Consider the following 22249-nt stretch of genomic DNA (forward strand, 5'->3'; position numbering starts at 1 on the left):
AGTCTCCGAATGTCCTTGAGTGGCCCTGCCAGAGTCCGGACTTGAACCTGATCTAACATCTCTGGAGACCTGAAAATAGCTGTGCAGCGACGCTCCCCATCCAACCTGACAGAGCTTGAGAGGATCAGCAGAGAAGAATGGGAGAAACTCTCCAAATACAGGTGTGACAAGCTTGTAGCGTCATACCCAAGAAGACTTGAGGCTGTAATCGCTGCCAAAGGTGCTTCAACAAAGTACTGAGTAAATGGTCTGAATGCTTATTGTAAATGTGATTTCAGTTTATTTTTAATACATTTCTGAAAATGTCTAAAAACTAGTTTATGCCTTGTCATTATGGGGTATTGTGTATAGATTGAGGGGAGAAAAACAATTGAATACATTTTATAAGGCTGTAACGTAACAAAATGTGTAAAAAGTCAAGGGGTATGAATGCACTGTGTGTTTATGAGTCTATGATATTTGATGCAGGTGGAATGTGAACAGGAGCCAAGTGTTCAAGCATGAATTATATTTGGTCTAAAGAAACAAAAATCGTATAACAAAAAATTCCTTTTGAATGACATTTATTTAAATAGGACATTTTGTTTGTAAGAATGGTTATAATACATGAAAGCAACTGTGTGTCTGAACTTCCCTTTTCACAGAAAGTATCAGAAACAAAGAGATTAAAAAATAGTATTTTCAGAAGATTCACACTTTGGTGAAAGAGAAATCTTTGTTTCCGTCTTGTCAGCCACATCAATGTCAAATGCCAGAGTCTCGTCTTTCTCGAGGGCTACAGTGCATTGAGAAATGTATTCCAACCAACAGTGGACTGAGGACAGCACTGCGACTAGTCCAGCCACTTCTCTGGGCTCGGGTTTGGCTCGTTTTGGACCTCGTAAGCTCCTATAAAACTGGAAAGTGTTATGAAGGTAAAATGGCATCATGTTACCATGTTGGTACAACCCAGGCTGCTTTCCAAATGACAACCTATCTCATATAGGTGCTCCACTCCCCATTGGTCTGTGGGCAAAAGTAGTGCACTATATAGGGAATAGGGTGGCATTTCAGACTAGCAACCAGTGTAAACGCCACTCTCATAGTCTAGCCTAGATGCCAAAGCTTTACAACAACAGACATCTCAAAAACATCAGCGCTGCTTTATGCTCAGTCCTTATATATATATTTTTTAAATGCAGTTGTCGGACAAGACTCGTTCCTTAAAGCCCACGAAGCAGTTTGTATAGCTCAACTGGATGGTGCTATCGAAAACAATACTCCTTTACACAACAGATAAAGAAAGGAGTGGGGGGGGTTATGGGGTACGTCTTGTCAGCCAGGTCTGTCACAGCTCCTACTTCTTTAGGGGACTAGGACTAGGTCATGTAGTCATGCTGACTGACTCAAGTTTAAAACAGCCCTTTAATGGAATTACATACCGCCTCCCAGGTTACCAAGGTGCCCTACCGCCTCCCAGGTTACCACGGTGCCCTACCGCCTCCCAGGTTACCAAGGTGCCCTACCGCCTGCCAGGTTACCAAGGTGCCCTACCGCCTCCCAGGTTACCAAGGTGCCCTACCGCCTGCCAGGTTACCAAGGTGCCCTACCGCCTGCCAGGTTACCAAGGTGCCCTACCGCCTGCCAGGTTACCAAGGTGCCCTACCGTCTCCCAGGTTACCAAGGTGCCCTACCGCCTCCCAGGTTACCACGGTGCCCTACCGCCTGCCAGGTTACCAAGGTGCCCTACCGCCTGCCAGGTTACCAAGGTGCCCTACCGCCTGCCAGGTTACCAAGGTGCCCTACCGCCTGCCAGGTTACCAAGGTGCCCTACCGCCTGCCAGGTTACCAAGGTGCCCTACCGCCTGCCAGGTTACCACGGTGCCCTACCGCCTCCCAGGTTACCACGGTGCCCTACCGCCTCCCAGGTTACCACGGTGCCCTACCGCCTCCCAGGTTACCACGGTGCCCTACCGCCTCCCAGGTTACCAAGGTGCAAACAAAAAACCATGAGGAAAAGCTCAAGTCTGAAAAAAGAAATACATTTGTTTATTATTTTTTAAATGAGTGAATGTCACTCAATTTGGCTCTCATGAAACAGTTGGTAGTGTGTTATCTGGAAATTACAACTTCTAAGGAGAAACAGGAGGGGTGGTGATGGAAGAACAAAAACAAGAGGGAAGGAGGGGTTAGAACAAACAGGACATTACCTTCATCCCAAACGGCACTCTATTCCCTATATAATGCATTACTATTGACCAGGGCCCATAGTGTACTATATAGAGAATATGGAGCCACTTAGGACACAGTGGAGTCCTTTCCAAGTCCTTCTCTGTTCATTTCTCAAAACCCCCTCAGGTGCAATTAGCTGATAACCTCTGAAGGTTGCAAGGTCAATTCCAACTATGAATAAATCAATGTATTACCTGAACTACAGTCTGGCTTGCTGTTAAAAATGAAGATGGTTTGTTCTTTAGTCTCATTCTCTCACCTAATGCTATGCTTTTAGGTGGATTTAGTTTTTGTCAGAATTGCTTTCAAAAAGCTACTACAACCTGGTCAGAGTTTCATCGCACGTTCAACAGCTTCCAAACCCTCACAAAGAACACATGTTCTTTTAAAGCAGGAGCGAACTTGTCTTCTACACAGCGACTATATTCAATATTTGAAAAAAAAAAAAAGAATAAATATTTTTCAAAAGAAAAGACAAATGAAAGAAAACGTCCACACTTGCTGTTCCATGCATATGCGTTATTTACAAACTGAAAAACATGTTTCCTTTTTCCTGCACTCCCTATGGTCTTTTTTTCCCCCTGCCAACCCACATGGTTCAGCACCTTTACAATCAGCAAATCAACATTCAAAAAACCCTACATGTGATCTAACCACATTTAATGAACATGGCTTGAACAGTTGGACTGTGTTGAACACAAACCCACGTCCCACACAAGGGTACTTTAAAAAGTAAACAGATAAAATACATTGCTGGGAAACTGAACAGTGGGGGGGGGGGGGGGGGGGGGGGATGATGTTACTATAGTGACCAATCGAGAGAAGCCGGGGGGAGTTCTTTTTTTTTGTCCTCACAATCCAATCTGCTACAAACAATACTGTTGTACGATTAATGTTTGAAATATTCTACTTTTTTAAATTATTTTTTTTATTATTTTGATATAATTTATTTTAAACTTTTTCCATTAAACAAAACCCAAGAGGAGGAGAAAAAAAAATGCAATATTGGGAAGATCAGCAACAACCTGCCCCCGTGGCATTGCATCAGCGCTCTAGTCTGTAGAGGTTTCTCTTTTAGAGTCTTAATCTTCTATGTATTCCCAGAGGTCCTTCTCATAGCCCTCATGCACATGTTGCAGCAGCACCCGACGTCGACTCTCACAGTATCTGGAGGACAGGAAACAGGAAACAGTGAGGAGGAGAGGAAGGCTCATTTTAAAAATCAGTCTGGTCTCATTTTGATATTTTTTTTATTTTACCTTTATTTAACCAGGCAAATCAGTTAAGAACAAATTCTTATTTTCAATGACGGCCTAGGAACAGTGGGTTAACTGCCTGTTCAGGGGCAGAACGACAGATTTGTACCTTGTCAGCTCAGGGGTTTGAACTTGCAACCTTCCGGTTACTAGTCCAACGCTCTAACCACAAGGCTACCCTGCTGTAGCTACCTATAATGCTGTAGCGTAGCCAACTAATCCACATTTGGCTTTGACAACAGAGACAAATAAAACGGAACAAGAGACCATTTCTGATGAAATGAATCGCTGATCAATGACATCAGCCTCATAGTAGACATGTTTACAATCCTCCTCCCAACATTGCCATTAAAATGACATCAGCCTCATAGTAGACACGTTTACAATCCTCCTCCCAACATTGCCATTAAAATGACATCAGCCTCATAGTAGACACGTTTACAATCCTCCTCCCAACATTGCCATTAAAATGACATCAGCCTCATAGTAGACACGTTTACAATCCTCCTCCCAACATTGCCATTAAAATGACATCAGCCTCATAGTAGACACGTTTACAATCCTCCTCCCAACATTGCCATTGAAATGACATAGTACAAAAAGACAAATCTGGTATCATTTCATAGATACACTGATCTATTAAATCATCTATCCTGTCGCAGACTAACCTCTATTTCCTGTTGTAATAAAGACATCTATAGCAGGTATAGAACTCAGCTGTACTTCCTGTCATAATAAAGACATCTATACCAGGTATTGAACTCACCTGTACTTCCTGTCATAATAAAGACATCTATAGCAGGTATAGAACTCAGCTGTACTTCCTGTCATAATAAAGACATCTATACCAGGTATAGAACTCAGCTGTACTTCCTGTCATAATAAAGACATCTATAGCAGGTATTGAACTCACCTGTACTTCCTGTCATAATAAAGACATCTATACCAGGTATAGAACTCAGCTGTACTTCCTGTCATAATAAATACATCTATACCAGGTATTGAACTCACCTGTACTTCCTGTCATAATAAAGACATCTATACCAGGTATAGAACTCAGCTGTACTTCCTGTCATAATAAAGACATCTACACCAGGTATTGAACTCAGCTGTACTTCCTGTCATAATAAAGACATCTATAGCAGGTATTGAACTCACCTGTACTTGTCCTGTACTTTCTGTTTGATGTCCTGCAGAGAGTCCTGGGAGATGTCCCGCTCCAGATATCCAGACAGAACCTCCGTAGCGTTCTCCAAGTCAGCCTGATTGTTCTAAAAGAGGACCGCTTGGGTTCAGTCATAGCATATACACTGAATGTACAAAACATTAAGAACACCTGCTCTTTCTGTGACAGGCTGACCAGGCGAAAGATTGTCAGCGTAGATGAAGGGGAGGAGTCAGGTTAAAGAAGGATTTTTAAGACTTGAGACATGGATTGTGTGTATGTGTGCAATTGAGTGTGAATGAGAAATACTAAATATGTACGTGCCTTTGAACGGGGTATGGTAGTAGGTGCCATGCGCACCAGTTTGAGTGTGTCAAGAACTGCAATGCTGCTGGGTTTCGTAAACTCCGTGTATAGTATAGGGCCACTACTTTAGAGAGGAGACCTTGACTTGTAGCCCTCACTTCTCTACCCCCCTCTCCCTTCTCTACCCCCCCTCTCCCTCTCCATTCTCTACCCTCCCTCACCTCAAAGATGGGACTGGTTGTTCTTTTTCAGGTAGAAGGGTTTGGGTTAGGACTATAGCTGTAAAGTTACCAAAAAGATGATGGACTGGTTGTTCTTCTTCAGGTAGAAGTTTTTGAGTAGAAGGGTTAGGACTCTAGCTGTGAAAAGTTACCTCAAAGATGATGGACTGGTTGTTCTTCTTGAGGTAGAAGGCGAAGACGTAGGTGAACATGAGTGTGGAGCGACACTGACACAGCACGTCCACGGCCTTCTTCAGGAACTGCACCTCGATCCAGGACATGTTGTGATGCTGCATCTCCTCCATCTTGGCCTTGACCCCGGCGTACAGCTTGTGCTCGAAGCGCAGCGACTGCATGTGGTTCATGTAACGGTTGCAGTAGAACAGGTACCTCTGCAGGGCTGCCCTGGACCGCTGGAGGAGGAGGAGGGACAACGCCTGGCTCTTAAAATTAGAACAATCATCAAGCCTGGGTGAATATGTTTATCATTATACATGCTCGTCATCACTTGTATAACCACTACTAGCGCCACCACCGCTACTAGCATAACCACCGCCACCACCGCTACTAGCATAACCACCGCTACCACCGCCACTAGCATAACCACCGCTACCACCGACACTAGCATAACCACCGCTACTAGCATAACCGCCTCTACTAGCATAACCACCGCTACTAGCATAACCACCGCTACCACCGCTACTAGCATAACCACCGCTACTAGCATAACCACAGCTACCACCGCTACTAGCATAACCGCCTCTACTAGCATAACCACCGCCACCGCTACTAGCATAACCGCCTCTACTAGCATAACCACCGCTACTAGCATAACCACCGCTACCACCGCTACTAGCATAACCGCCTCTATTAGCATAACCACCGCTACTACCGCTACTAGCATAACCACCGAAACCACCACCGCTACTAGCATAACCACCTCTACTAGCATAACCACCGCTACTAGCATAACCACCGCAACCACCGCTACTAGCATAACCACCCCTACCACCGCTACTAGCATAACCACCGCCACCACCGCTACTAGCATAACCACCACCACTAGCAGCACAACCACCACCACTACTAGCAGCACAACCACCACCACTAGCAGCACAACCACCACCACCACTAGCAGCACAACCACCACCACCACTAGCAGCACAACCACCACCACCACTAGCAGCACAACCACCACCACCACTAGCAGCACAACCACCACCACCACTAGCAGCACACCCACCACCACCACTAGCAGCACAACCACCACCACCACTAGCAGCACAACCACCACCACCACTAGCAGCACAACCACCACCACCACTAGCAGCACAACCACCACTAGCAGCACAACCACCACTAGCAGCACAACCACCACCACCACTAGCAGCACAACCACCACCACCACCACTAGCAGCACAACCACCACCACCACCACTAGCAGCACAACCACCACCACTAGCAGCACAACCACCACCACTAGCAGCACAACCACCACCACCACCACTAGCAGCACAACCACCACCACCACCACTAGCAGCACAACCACCACCACCACTAGCAGCACAACCACCACCACCACTAGCAGCACAACCACCACCACCACTAGCAGCATAACCACCACCACCGCTAGCAGCACAACCACCACCACTAGCAGCACAACCACCCACCACCGCTAGCAGCACACCCACCCACCACCAGCAGCACACCCACCACCACTAGCAGCACACCCACCCACCAGCAGCACACACACCCACCCACCACCAGCAGCACACCCACCACCACTAGCACACCCACCACCACTAGCACACCCACCACTAGCAGCACACCCACCCACCACCAATAGCACCACACCCACCCACCACCAATAGCACCACACCCACCCACCACCAATAGCACCACACCCACCCACCACCAATAGCACCACACCCACCCACCACTAGCAGCGCACCCACCCACCACCACTAGCAGCACACCCACCCACCCACCACTAGCAGCACACCCACCCACCAGCAGCACACCCACCACCACTAGCAGCACACCCATCACCAGCAGCACACCCACCCCCACTAGCAGCACACCCACCCACCCTAGCAGCACACCCACCCACACCCCACTAGCAGCACACCCACCCACCCCCACTAGCAGCACACCCACCCCCACTAGCAGCACACCCACCCACCCCTAGCAGCACACCCACCCACACCCCACTAGCAGCACACCCACCCACCCCCACTAGCAGCACACCCACCCACCACCAATAGCACCACACCCACCCCCACTAGCACCACCACCCACCCCCCACTAGCACCACCACCCACCCCCCACTAGCACACCCACCCACCCCCCACTAGCAGCACACCCACCCACCCCCACTAGCACCACACCCACCCCCACTAGCAGCACACCCACCCCCACTAGCAGCACACCCACCACCACTAGCAGCACACCCACCACCACTAGCACACCCACCCACCACTAGTATAACCACTAGCCCACCCACCCCCACTAGCACACCCACCCCCACTAGCACACCCACAACTAGTATAACCACTAGCCCACCCACCCCCACTAGTATAACCACTAGCACACCCACCCACCACTACTATAACCACTAGCCCACCCACCCCCCACTAGCACACCCACCCCCACTAGCACACCCACAACTAGTATAACCACTAGCCCACCCACCCCCCACTACCCAGTCACTAGCATAGCCACCACTACCCAGTCACTAGCATAGCCACCACTACCCAGTCACTAGCATAGCCACCACTACCCAGTCACTAGCATAGCCACCACTACACCATCACTAGCATAGCCACCACTACACCATCACTAGCATAGCCACCACTACACCATCACTAGCATAGCCACCACTACACCACCCCCAGCATAGCCACCACTACACCGCCATAGCCACCACACCGTCACCAGCATAGCCACCACTACACCGCCACCACCACACAGCCACCACTACAACAACCATCACTAGCACACCCACCCACTGCTAGCAGCACAACCACCACCACTAGCAGCACACCCACCCACCACCAGCAGCACACCCACCACTAGCAGCACAACCACCACCACTAGCAGCACACCCACCACCACTAGCAGCACACCCATCCACCACCACCAGCAGCATAACCACCCACCACCAGCAGCACACCCACCACTAGCAGCACACCCACCACCACTAGCAGCACACCCACCACCACTAGCAGCACACCCACCACCACTAGCAGCACACCCACCCACCACCAATAGCACCACACCCACCCACCACCAATAGCACCACACCCACCCACCACCAATAGCAGCACACCCACCCACCACCGCTAGCAGCACACCCACCCACCAGCAGCACACACACCCACCCACCACCACCACCACCAGCAGCACACCCACCACTAGCAGCACACCCACCACCACCAATAGCACCACACCCACCCACCACCAATAGCACCACACCTACCCACCACCAATAGCACCACACCCACCCACCGCTAGCAGCACACCCACCCACCACCACTAGCAGCACACCCACCCACTAGCAGCACACCCACCACCACTAGCAGCACACCCACCACCACTAGCAGCACACCCACCACCACTAGCAGCACACCCACCACCAGCAGCACACCCACCACCACTAGCAGCACACCCACCCACCCCTAGCAGCACACCCACCACCACTAGCAGCACAACCACCCCCACTAGCAGCACACCCACCCCCACTAGCACACCCACCATTAGTATAAACACTAGCCCACCCACCCCCACTAGCCCACCCACCCCCCACTAGTATAACCACTAGCACACCCACCACTAGTATAACCACTAGCCCACCCACCCCCACTAGCACACCCACCCCCCACTAGCACACCCACAACTAGTATAACCACTAGCCCACCCACCCCCACCACCCAGTCACTAGCATAGCCACCAATACCCAGTCACTAGCATAGCCACCAATACCCAGTCACTAGCATAGCCACCAATACCCAGTCACTAGCATAGCCACCACTACCCAGTCACTAGCATAGCCACCACTACCCAGTCACTAGCATAGCCACCACTACACCGTCACTAGCATAGCCACCACTACACCATCACTAGCATAGCCACCACTACACCATCACTAGCATAGCCACCACTACACAGTCAAAAGCATAGCCACCACTAGCATAGCCAAAAGCATAGCCACCACTAGCATAGCCACCACTACACCATCACTAGCATAGCCACCACTACACCATCACTAGCATAGCCACCACTACCCAGTCACTAGCATAGCCACCACTACACCGCCACTAGCATAGCCACCACTATCATAGCCACCACTACACCATCACTATCATAGCCACCACTACACCATCACTAGCATAGCCACCACTACACAGTCAAAAGCATAGCCACCACTACACCATCACTAGCATAGCCACCACTACACCATCACTAGCATAGCCACCACTACACCATCACTAGCATAGCCACCACTACACCGCCACTAGCATAGCCGCCACTACACCATCACTAGCATAGCCACCACTACACCATCACTAGCATAGCCACCACTACACCATCACTAGCATAGCCACCACTACACCGTCACTAGCATAGCCACCACTACACCGTCACTAGCATAGCCACCACTACACCGTCACTAGCATAGCCAACACTAGCATAGCCACCACTACACAGTCACTGAACTGTTGTGGGAATGAGGAAATATGTCATGATACATGATGGTCCACAAAGACCCGGACTGTGTTGTGATTCTAGTCTACAGTGAGGAACACGGACTGTGTTGTGATTCTAGTCTACAGTGAGGAACACTAAAGACACCATGACTCACTGTTACCTCTTGGGCGTCCCTCGCTGCCTTGGCATCATCCTCATTGTAGCGGTTGCAGTTGTACCTACAATAAAACACAGAGCTGGGAATTAGTGAGAGGAGAGAAAAAACAACAAACATTTTACGTTGGTAACCAGTTTATAATAGCAATAAGGCACCTCGGGGGGTGAGGTATAGTGCCAATATACCATGCCTATGGACAGTCCCTAGCCGTGGTATATTAGCCATATACCACACCCAGTCTGGCCTTATTGCTTAAGTACACCATCACTAAAGTCCCAATATACACTGCTCAAAAAAAATAAAGGGAACACTTTTAAACAACACAATGTAACTCCAAGTCAATCACACTTCTGTGAAATCAAAACGGTCCACTTAGGAAGCAACACTGATTGACAATACATTTCACATGCTGTTGTGCCAATGGAATAGACAACATGGGGAAATTATTGGCAATTAGCAAGACACCCCCAATAAAGGAGTGGTTCTACAGGTGGGGACCACAGACCACTTCTCAGTTCCTATGCTTCCTGGCTGATGTTTTGGTCACTTTTGAATGCTGGCGGTGCTTTCACTCTAGTGGTAGCATGAGACGGAGTCTACAACCCACACAAGTGGCTCAGGAAGTGCAGCTCATCAATGCGAGCTGTGGCAAGGTTTGCTGTGTCTGTCAGCGTAGTGTCCAGAGCATGGAGGCGCTACCAGGAGACAGGCCAGTACATCAGGAGATGTGGAGGAGGCCGTAGGAGGGCAACAACCCAGCAGCAGGACCGCTACCTCCGCCTTTATGCAAGGAGGAGCACTGCCAGAGCCCTGCAAAATGACCTCCAGCAGGCCACAAATGTGCATGTGTCTGCTCAAACGATCAGAAACAGACTCCATGAGGGTGGTATGAGGGCCCGACGTCCACAGGTGGGGGTTGTGCTTACAGCCCAACACCATGCAGGACGTTTGGCATTTGCCAGAGAACACAAAGATTGGCAAATTCGCCACTGGCACCCTGCTTTCATCTTCACAGATGAAAGCAGGTTCACACTGAGCACGTGACAGATGTGAGAGTCTGGAGACGCCGTGGAGAACATTCTGCTGCCTGCAACATCCTCCAGCATGACCAGTTTGGCGGTGGGTCAGTCATGGTGTGGGGTGGCATTTCTTTGGGGGGCCGCACAGCCCTCCATGTGCTCGCAGAGGTAGCCTGACTGCCATTAGGTACCGAGATGAGATCCTCAGACCCCTTGTGAGACCATATTCTGGTGTGGTTGGCCCTGGGTTCCTCCTAATGCAAAACAATGCTAGACCTCATGTGGCTGGAGGCCACACACACTCCTAAGCCTAATTTTGACTGGATCAGCCTGTAGTGTGGTTTTCCACTTTAATTTTGAGTGTGACTCCAAATCCAGACCTCCATGGGTTGATAAAAATTATCAATGGAAATCAAATTTGTGTGATTTTGTTGTCAGCACATTCAACTACGTAAAGAAAAGTATTTAATAAGAATATTTCATTCATTCAGATCTAGGATGTGTTATTTTAGTGTTCCCTTTATTTTTTTGAGCAGTGTATATACATACACACACACACAGTTGAAGTCGCATACCCCCTAGCCTCTAACCCATACCCCCTAGCCTCTAACCCCCACCACAACACCTGCTCCACGGCTGCCCAAGTAAGGCAACCCCCCCCCCGCTCCAGCCTGTATGTGTCATTCTGGGGTGTTGGGATAAAGCAGAAGGACAATAATGGAATCTAAAAGGGATACTTCTGAATGTTGGCAGTGAGGTCATTAATCAACTTCCCCCAGAGTCAGATGAACTCGCCGATACCCTTTTTACGTTTCTGTGGCCAGTATGAAGGAAGTTAGAGGTAGTTTCACGAGCCAATGCTAACTAGCATTAGCACAATGACTGCAAGTCTATGGGTATCTTACTAGCATGCTAGCAGATACCCATAGGCTTCCAGTAAAATAGCACTAGTCAGTAGGAGGTAGATCCCCCACCCACCCACCAGGCAGAGCCGTGTGGTTCCCAGGGCCCCAGGCAGACCCAGCAGAACTCTGCCTTGCAGCTCTGGTTCCGACACACCATGTGGTTGCAGCCGCCGTCCTTCTCAATGGTCACGTGGCATTTGGGGCACTCCTGAGGGACAGATGGCCAAGCAGAGATGGGGGCTCAGTAACAGTCCATCGTTCGCACAGCGGCAGCACTATAGAGCAACATGTAAGAGCCAGTTTCCCTGACACAGATTAAGCCTAGAATATCCACAGAGAATGCTTTTTTAGTCCAGGAATAGGGCGTAATCTGTATCTGGGGGAAACCAGTACTAAAATGCTTAAAGAGATACTCAAAATACAAATCTACCTGGTTTTGTGGGAAGGACACACAAGTGATCCATAAAAAAACAGACCAGGATTGTATTTAGAGCGAAGCCTTTTTTAAATACCCTTGTATTGGCTGCGATCCAGTTAGACGTCTCGCTGTCATCGTCACACTTCTTGATCCATTTCCTCAACCACTGAAAGATTACAACAACGACATTCAATACAACAAGTTCGAAGTCAACCAATCTTCGTTTGATAATGTCACTATATTACAGTATAACTATGTTAATGTCAGGGGACCTCTGTCCCAAGCACACTTTACCACTAACCATGAATGTGTAGACTAGGGCCCGGTAGTATGGTGACCATTCTACCGATCCTGTCAGGGGACAAGGTGAAGCTACCACCACCGTCAGGGGACAAGGTGAAGCTACCACCACCTATCCTACCAGGGGACAAGGTGAAGCTACCACCACCTATCCTATCAGATCTACCGTACATGAAATGTATATGGGCTAAGGGTTAGAGTTGTTTTTGTGAACTGCGTCTGACCACTATTACATTACCACTGACAGGGAGGGTTGCAATTTAGACTCCGTTGTGACATACCTTACACTTGACGGGGTCATGCCAGTTCTCGCCACAATTGAAGCTGCAATGAATTGGGTTGAAATAAAGATCCACATGTAACCATTAAAATCAATGCCTTTTTTTTATATATAGGATTCCATTTGTGTGACAACTGCAGGAGATCATCATCATGCGTTTTGGAGAACAGTGTGTTAATAAAAATCAAGACGTCTTCTGTGTGAGTATTAGTGGTAGATGGTCTTTTACATACCAGAGAACGTGTGATGTACAAAAAAACAAAACTAATAAGCTGGTAATGTAAGTCACAGCATGGCTCGTCTCTTACCAGAACTGCCGGCCACATGTGCATCTCACAGGCTTAGCATCTGGGTACTGGACTTTGACTACGTGATGACAGTCTGGCGCTGGGCACCATTTTAACAGTCGATTGCACTGAGGACGAGAGGACAGGAGCATGAGAAGCGGGATACAAGCAAGAAGGAATACATGCCAATCCTCTTCTCCCAAACAAGCAAGATTATCTAACATCTGAAGAACAGATTCAATATTCTCACAGCTAGGCTTACATGGAAAACAGCTACATGGTATTTTAGAGTACAGACATCTCCATATAAAGTACAAGATGCTGTGTGTGTGTGTGTGTGTGTGTGTGTGTGTATATATAATCAATGAAGAACATTACACATCTTACCTCTACAAAACTATTGGTAATCAAGTGTTGGTACTTCAACTTCACCTTGGACTCTGTAATCAGTCTCCTATAGGAAAATAATTAGGTTTTCAAATGATAATTAAAATGTAGTGGATTTGAACAAATACAACAAAACAAAAAAATGTGATTTATAAACTAATCTGCTACTCTACATCTTCAACTCTCACAGAACTAGAAACGTGTAGAACTAGCAGCGTGTAGAACTAGAAACGTGTAGAACTAGCAGCGTGTAGAACTAGCAGCGCTTAGAACTAGCAGCGCGTAGAACTAGCAGCGCGTAGAACTAGCAGCGTGTAGAACTAGCAGCGTGTAGAACTAGCAGCGCTTAGAACTAGCAGCGCGTAGAACTAGCAGCGCGTAGAACTAGCAGCGTGTAGAACTAGCAGCGCGTAGAACTAGCAGCGTGTAGAACTAGCAGCGTGTAGAACTAGCAGCGCTTAGAACTAGCAGCGCGTAGAACTAGCAGCGCTTAGAACTAGCAGCGTGTAGAACTAGCAGCGCGTAGAACTAGCAGCGTGTAGAACTAGCAGCGTGTAGAACTAGCAGCGTGTAGAACTAGCAGCGTGTAGAACTAGCAGCATGTAGAACTAGCAGCGTGTAGAACTAGCAGCGTGTAGAACTAGCAGCGTGTAGAACTAGCAGCGTGTAGAACTAGCAGCGTGTAGAACTAGCAGCGTGTAGAACTAGCAGCGCGTAGAACTAGCAGCGTGTAGAACAAGCAGCGTGTAGAACAAGCAGCATGTAGAACTAGCAGCGTGTAGAACTAGCAGCGTGTAGAACAAGCAGCGTGTAGAACAAGCAACTAGCAGCGTGTAGAACTAGCAGCGTGTAGAACTAGCAGCGCGTAGAACTAGCAGCGTGTAGAACTAGCAGCGCGTAGAACTAGCAGCGCGTAGAACAAGCAGCGCGTAGAACTAGCAGCGTGTAGAACAAGCAACTAGCAGCGTGTAGAACTAGCAGCGCGTAGAACTAGCAGCGTGTAGAACAAGCAGCGTGTAGAACAAGCAACTAGCAGCGTGTAGAACAAGCAACTAGCAGCGTGTAGAACTAGCAGCGCGTAGAACAAGCAGCGTGTAGAACTAGCAACTAGCAGCGTGTAGAACTAGCAGCGTGTAGAACTAGCAGCGTGTAGAACAAGCAGCGTGTAGAACTAGCAGCGTGTAGAACAAGCAGCGCGTAGAACTAGCAGCGCGTAGAACTAGCAGCGTGTAGAACTAGCAGCGTGTAGAACTAGCAGCGTGTAGAACTAGCAGCGGGTAGAACTAGCAGCGCGTAGAACTAGCAGCGTGTAGAACTAGCAGCGTGTATGTAATGTTGAAACATAATAATAATAAATATAAAAGGCTTTACTGTCACAGAGCAGATAGATGCAGTGAAATGTTTTTTTTTTTTTACAGGGTCCTCCATAGTAGTAAGGAGCCCCTGGAGCAAATCGGGGTTAAGTGTCTTGCTCAAGGGCACAGGCAGATTTTTTATCTTGACGGCGCGGGTATTTGGAAACCAGCAACCTTTCAGTGACTGTCCCAACGCTGTAACCGCTAGTCTACCTGCTGTGGAATGTAAAGCGACAGCGACGTAACACTTACATGACTGTGTTGTCGTCCACCAATATATCACAGCTGTGAGCAGGGCAGGAAATCGTCTTTTTTTTGTTGTTTAAAGAAAGAGAAAGGAAACATGGTGAGATTTTTTTCACATCTCAACAAAAAGCCCAATGATCGCTTTTCCTGAGTCAGAATAAGAGTTTACAGTCCATGGTAACGATACATACATACATGCTGTGTGTATGAATGTATGTATGTATGAATAAGCGCGTGGTCAAAGGTCATTGTTTTAACGTTTTGTCTGTGCTATTGCATTGCTTTCTTCTTGACTACTTCCTGCTGACCTCTTGCCAGGCCCCGCCCACCAAGGGTTTCTTACCGTAAGGCTCTTTTCTCTGGTTAAACAAAAAAGGTGTTTGTGGTGCTTACCTGTCCCATCCCCTCCTCAATGATTTTGGTAGTCAAGTAGTCACCCCAACACTGCATGCAGAACTTGTGTCCACACTCCAGGCCAGTGAAGTACTGTGGGAGAGGAAGATGAAGTTTCAGTCATAGAGGCTAGGGGGTATAGGTTAGAGGCTAGGGGGTAAGGGTAAGAGGCTAGGGAGTAAGGGTAAGAGGCTCGGGGTAAGGGTAAGAGGCTCGGGGTATGGGTTAGAGGCTAGGGGGTAAGGGTTAGAGGCTAGGGGGTATGGGTTAGAGGCTAGGGGGTAAGGGTTAGAGGCTAGGGGGTATGGGTTAGAGGCTAGGGGGTATGGGTTAGAGGCTAGGGGGTAAGGGTTAGAGGCTAGGGGGTAAGGGTTAGAGGCTAGGGGGTAAGGGGGTATGGGTTAGAGTCTAGGGGTAAGGGTTAGAGGCTAGGGGGCATGGGTTAGCGGGTAAGGGGCTAGGGGGTAAGGGTTAGCGGGTTAGAGGCTAGGGGGTAAGGGTTAGAGGCTAGGGGGTAAGGGTTAGAGGCTAGGGGGTGTCTCCCTTCATAATACTGACTGACTGAGTTTGGGTAGTTCAGGTAGGAGATCTGACTTGGCATGTCCTGATCCTTTCAGATGTATACTACTGCCTAGTGGATAGGGAGTTGTGCACCTCTCCCTTCAGAGTAGGGTACTGACCGAGTTTGGGTAGTTCAGGTAGCAGATCTGACAGGGAAGATCCTGAGCAGAGGACCTCGTGTTCATCAGCCGTGTCCTCGACTTCTTACTGGGGTTGATGACATGGCATTCCGAGAACAATTTGTCAAGGTTCCCGTCAAAATATCTAGTGAGAGAAGACATGTCACCATCACTGGCTGGGAAACACGCTACTTTAATTGGCTGGTGTATTATTCACTAGAATAGGGTCTTTAGGTCATGCTAGAACAAACGGTTACATAGAAAGGCAATAAGTCATAGCCAAACTAGAGCACCAAGACAAAGGCGAAACCTGTGCCAGATCTCGGGACTTTTAACTATTGGACATAGTGCAAATGGAGCATTTAAAAAGGGTCTGCAGGGAAATTGGTAAACAGACAATTCATTTGATCAATTCAATTTCCTTGTGTAATGCTGTCTATTCATATTTAATACCAGACCATATGGCCATTCAACAGACCACCTAACCTAACACAATGATGGCACTAATAGAGCCAAGAAGATGACACTGTTTTTACAACAAATCATACAAGAGCCAATGTAACGACTAACCTTTCCATCAGTTTCTCTTTGTCCCAATTGAAGTGACTAAGAAGTATTCTTGTTATCGTTGCAGGGTTCTAGAGAAGAGTAACAAAAAAATGAGGAGGCAAAAATACACATTTATATGGCCTCCGGGAAAGCTTCATAACTTGTATTAAAAGACAGCCACTTAACTAGCTAGCTATTTAGCATTGGATTATAATACACTAACCGGTAACTAGCAGTACGGTCACGTCAGTTACACGGAAAAAATACGGCTATTATTGTTCAAAATGTGCCTAATAATAGGATTTATAAATAAATAAAAAATCTGCAATTCATTGCAGACAAACTCAGTGGCTGACAGAAGTGGGAATCAAGGTTCGGCCATGTTGTTTCAGGCGCACAGGCCTAAATAAAAATCTGACAGTGGAAAGTAAAGATAGCAAAGTGAGCTAGTTGATAATCCAGGTGAAACTATGGACACACAGGGGTGGCTGCTAGGATTTCAACAAAAAAACTAAATAGCTCAGTAACGTTAGCTACTTCGCCATTTTGATGCCATGATTAGTAGACGAATACTGTTGATGACAGTGTTGTAATAGCTACGTTGTAGGCAACAGGGGAAATGACAAAGATGACAAGCCAAACTAACTAGGTTTTCTGGCTGGGTCTAATAGTTATTTTTTGTTGTTTTACTAAATCTTACTGTAGCTAGTTGGGTCAGCATCTTGGCATAGTTGACAACTCACTTATATCTCGTTGAACCAGGCGCACTAGTCATTCAAGAGATATAACATGATGTTATTGGTTCGTTAGCTAACCTTAATTGACGAAACTAAAGAGAAAACATTTTGTCAGCTTCCCTACCAGACAGATACCATTAATTTAGTTAGCTGGTTAGCTACAGTAACAGTTTGTTGAAATGGAAGTCGGAGTAATTTAACTACAGTACCTAAACTAAGGTAACGTTACTAACGTTAGTTTGTAACTAGTTAGGTAAGGTTAGCTAACAAACAGGCTAACATACGTTGAGGCTTACAGTCACCTACGATTGTTTGTGATGGACAAGTAAACTAACTCGGTAAATAATTAGCTGTTTACGTTTTTACAATTTGCGGCCTACCGAGACCCAACATCCTCGGCCTTTCCTTCACCTCACCTGGATGACATCATTGACCTCCCTGATACACTCGACCATATGCTGAAGGATCTGTTCAGCAGTCAAAACCTCGAACCGATAATCCTCTTCGTCTTGACCGGGCCCTAGGCCACTGCCTCCGGTCTCCCCACATTCATCTCGTTCTCCACCGGCCACAACAGGATCATCCAACTCCACTTCCAGGGTGTCGTCTTCGGGATCCTCCTCGGCGCTGTCTTCGCTGCATTCCTCTTCCTCCTCGTCGAATTCATAATTGTACCCTTCGTCTGAGTCCATTACTCGGTTTAACTTGATATTGTGACAAGGTATGATACCAAACGCTAGATACTAGGATGTGTACAGGCCGCGACGAAAACAAGAGACGAAATATTTCGAAAGAGAAAAATATTTCCAGAGAGAGAGAGAGTAGCTACAACAACATGAGCGCAGCTGCCGCTGGACCAACAAAGAGATGCGGCGTCATACGGACCGACGCGTTACGTCAAAAAAAATAATATAAGGAAAGGATTGTCCAGGCAAGAGATGTACAAACACTTCAAACTCATCAAAGATCACTGATATTTATTTGTTGAAGACAGCAATGGAATGTTTTAACAAATTATTATACTTTATTATAATATATATATATATATATAGGCTGACATTCACCGTTGTGTTGTTTTTTTCTCTAGTGAATTTGACCTTCTTTTAAATGAGCCTAATCCTTCATGATAAATAATTCAACAAACATTGGTTATTTATATTCCTGTGTAGGACATTGTGTACTATGGACACAATAATCCTATGGCCACATTACCCCCCCAAAATACAGTATTGGCATACCCATTACAATCAATGGATACATTGTCGTTTTAATACATTTAGTTTTGTATCATATTGTAATGCTGTAGCCAATCACATTATATCACATGTAAGCGCACGAGACAACATTATATAGGGCCTGTTTATAATTACACTGGTGAATCTTGCAAACAGAGTGAGTGTGTATGTAGACACTTTACCACTAGATGGCAGCACAGAGTTAAATCTCAAACTTTTGACCTGCATTGGATTTAATGTAGTGTGACTGACAGCAATCGGCTCCATAGCCTGTGGCTGAGGGCATAGTGTTGCGGTAATGTTATAGAACATAAGTAGGCTAATCTAATTTAGCAGTATTAATTTTGCAAGTATATTGCAATAATTGTATATGTAGTCTTCACTTTTTTTTAAACTCTACTGTTTAGCAAAATGTGGAATCACTAGGCATCTTTAATTCACATAAATCACCTTTGAGTATATATGGGTTTTTATTACCGGATGATGAATAACCAGACTGTTTTCAAGAACTGTCACACATCCTCAGAGACCTCTGTGAATTGAGGCATATTGTGTGTTTCAGGTTTTGTGGTCACAGTTTTTTTTAAATGATTCTATCTTATTGAAAGCCTACATATACCACAATAAAGGACAAAATAATTACTTTATTTTGTGTTGGCTCAAAGACTCTCAAAAGAGTATTTGAGCCAACACATTATATGTTGAGGAATGGTAGTTGAAAGCAGAATGGAGTGGCCTGGGTCTCTGTACTCCACGTTTGTTTTTCGGGGAGACGTGTGACTGATAGCTGCTTGATTTCGTATTCATCGTTTGTAGTATTCTTTTTTTCAATGCTGGCTGCAATCCCTCAACTACAATTGTAAACGGAATCTTTCCACTGTATAAATCATCTGCTGTTACAAAAATAGCCTTTGCTGTGATGTCACAATATCTGTAGCAGGTGTTCTTTTGTCTGGTGCAAATACAGTTTGTTTTCATGCTGTCGAAAAAGAAAACCCAAAGCAATAATCATTGCATTATCTCCCATTGTAACAGTCAACAGTAGTTAACCCTAGGGTCTTAGAGATTTACAGACTTTATATAACAGATGTCCATGGTGTGATCTTTATAGATAGTGCTGCTAAATATCGGTTGCAACCTGTTGAGGCAACCAAACAGAAGCGATTGCAACATTCTGATAGATTTTTTAACTAATTGGTCCTTTGACTAATCAGATTATTTATTTTGCTCATAATTGGGCAAAATATCAGAATTGGGCTGCCTGTATAAACACAGCCCAAGTAGACAAATACTGTATTCTCTTAAAGAGAGTGGACATTTCTCTTACAATGGCCGCCAGCTGAGGATTTAAAAAAAATATTTTGTCATTTTGCAGATTACAATAAAATCTAGTTTGGTAAAGCAACCCGATTGGGTAACACAAAAAACTGATAGCGAATGTGTATGTAGATTTACAGTTGTGTGTAGAAGGATGAGCTCATAGCAACGGTACAGTACAGGGAAATACATTTGACCTTGTCTCTGTGCTGTTGTGATTACATGAGACAGGTGCAGGTTTAATGTGATACACCTTTAATGTGCCTCACAGCAATCCCCTGATCTGAGCCAGACCAGACAGAGCCTGATCACATCCCGTTAAAGCATGAACTGGACTTTCCTCCTAACACAACAACACATCACTAACCGCTCAGTCTCCGTCTCAACACAAGCACTTCACCCCCCCCCCCCAGAAAATAAATGGGATTGAAACAAAAATATTATATGGCTATGGGGGGGGACACACACAGTGTATCCCCTGCTAGGATGCCAGCCCCCCAAGGTGAACACAGTGTATCCCCTGCTAGGATGCCAGCCCCCCTAGGTGAACACAGTGTATCCCCTGCTAGGATGCCAGCCCCCCTAGGTGAACACAGTGTATCCCCTGCTAGGATGCCAGCCCCCCTAGGTGAACACAGTGTATCCCCTGCTAGGATGCCAGCCCCCCTAGGTGAACACAGTGTATCCCCTGCTAGGATGCCAGCCCCCCTAGGTGAACACAGTGTATCCCCTGCTAGGATGCCAGCCCCCCTAGGTGAACACAGTGTATCCCCTGCTAGGATGCCAGCCCCCCTAGGTGAACACAGTGTATCCCCTGCTAGGATGCCAGCCCCCCTAGGTGAACACAGTGTATCCCCTGCTAGGATGCCAGCCCCCCTAGGTGAACACATACAAACACACACCTCCCTCTGTGCACCGGCAGGGATACTCTATCTGTGAGATCCAGGGGGGTGGCAGTGAGGGGGACATACAAGGGCCACGTTACACTGGTCCTTTGAGCCGGGAGGACTGGGGGACAATGGTGCTGTTAACACTGCTGACTGGGACCTTTGGGCCTTCTGAAACTTTAATGTGATTTGGTGAGCGACCTACCTCTCGCCGAGGTCAGAGATGAACCCGGGCCCCGGCAACATCCCGGGGTTGCCGTGTGTCGTTGTCGCTGTAACCAGACACCGGCCCGGCGACGGGGGCAGAGGGGGAATCGGGTGCCGGCTCGTCTTTGTCCCCTGTGGCATGGATAATGACCCGTCTGTCCTCACCGGGGGCATAGAGAGATGGGACTCAGTGTCTCAGGTAAAAAGAGCTAAAGGTTACCAATCTGATTTATACAAGGCAGGACAGTGACCTGATCTCAGGCAGAGGAGACTGTTTTTGAATCATTTATACTCTGTGTTTTTCCTTCCTGTGGGTTTCTCCTCAGCTCACACCATACTGAACTCTAGTCTATACTCTAGTACTCAGGAGAGTTGTTCCTCTCTGTCTGTATCTTATCAGGGGTACATGATATAGATAGTGGGTTTCTCCTCAGCTCACACCATACTGAACTCTAGTCTATTCCTATCTAGTACTCGGGAGCGTTGTTCCTCTCTGTCTGTATCTTATCAGGGGTACATGATATAGATAGTGGGTTTCTCCTCAGCTCACACCATACTGAACTCTAGTCTATTCCTATCTAGTACTCAGGAGACGTGTTCCTCTCTGTCTGTATCTTATCAGGGGTACATGATATAGATAGTGGGTTTCTCCTCAGCTCACACCATACTGAACTCTAGTCTATACTCTAGTACTCAGGAGAGTTGTTCCTCTCTGTCTGTATCTTATCAGGGGTACATGATATAGATAGTGGGTTTCTCCTCAGCTCACACCATACTGAACTCTAGTCTATACTCTAGTACTCAGGAGAGTTGTTCCTCTCTGTCTGTATCTTATCAGGGGTACATGATATAGATAGTGGGTTTCTCCTCAGCTCACACCATACTGAACTCTAGTCTATACTCTAGTACTCAGGAGAGTTGTTCCTCTCTGTCTGTATCTTATCAGGGGTACATGATATAGATAGTGGGTTTCTCCTCAGCTCACACCATACTGAACTCTAGTCTATACTCTAGTACTAAGGAG

The 22249-nt window shown here is 47.0% G+C and overlaps 1 protein-coding gene across 5 annotated transcripts; it reads right to left on the reverse strand.

The window, feature by feature from the left end:
• Positions 1–546: 546 nt before the first annotated feature.
• Positions 547–18451, reverse strand: LOC115127785 (E3 ubiquitin-protein ligase arih1). 5 transcript variants are annotated; one of them, XM_065012427.1, is made up of 14 exons: positions 17996–18451; positions 16864–16931; positions 16294–16438; positions 15614–15706; positions 15227–15282; positions 13620–13686; positions 13254–13360; positions 12947–12989; positions 12460–12531; positions 12025–12155; positions 10027–10084; positions 5312–5596; positions 4626–4738; positions 547–3378 (listed from the first exon to the last, which is right to left on the reverse strand). In XM_065012427.1, the coding sequence occupies exons 1-14, from the start codon at positions 18269–18271 to the stop codon at positions 3294–3296; spliced, it is 1599 nt and encodes a 532-aa protein (XP_064868499.1). In that variant the 5' UTR covers positions 18272–18451; the 3' UTR covers positions 547–3293. The 5 variants fall into 5 exon arrangements, with proteins under 5 accessions (XP_064868499.1, XP_064868496.1, XP_064868497.1 ...); XM_065012424.1 differs by having other exon boundaries at positions 5312–5602; XM_065012425.1 differs by having other exon boundaries at positions 10021–10084.
• Positions 18452–22249: the final 3798 nt, after the last annotated feature.

This window comes from Oncorhynchus nerka, linkage group LG27, assembly GCF_034236695.1.
Source record: "Oncorhynchus nerka isolate Pitt River linkage group LG27, Oner_Uvic_2.0, whole genome shotgun sequence".
Lineage (NCBI taxonomy): Eukaryota > Metazoa > Chordata > Actinopteri > Salmoniformes > Salmonidae > Oncorhynchus > Oncorhynchus nerka.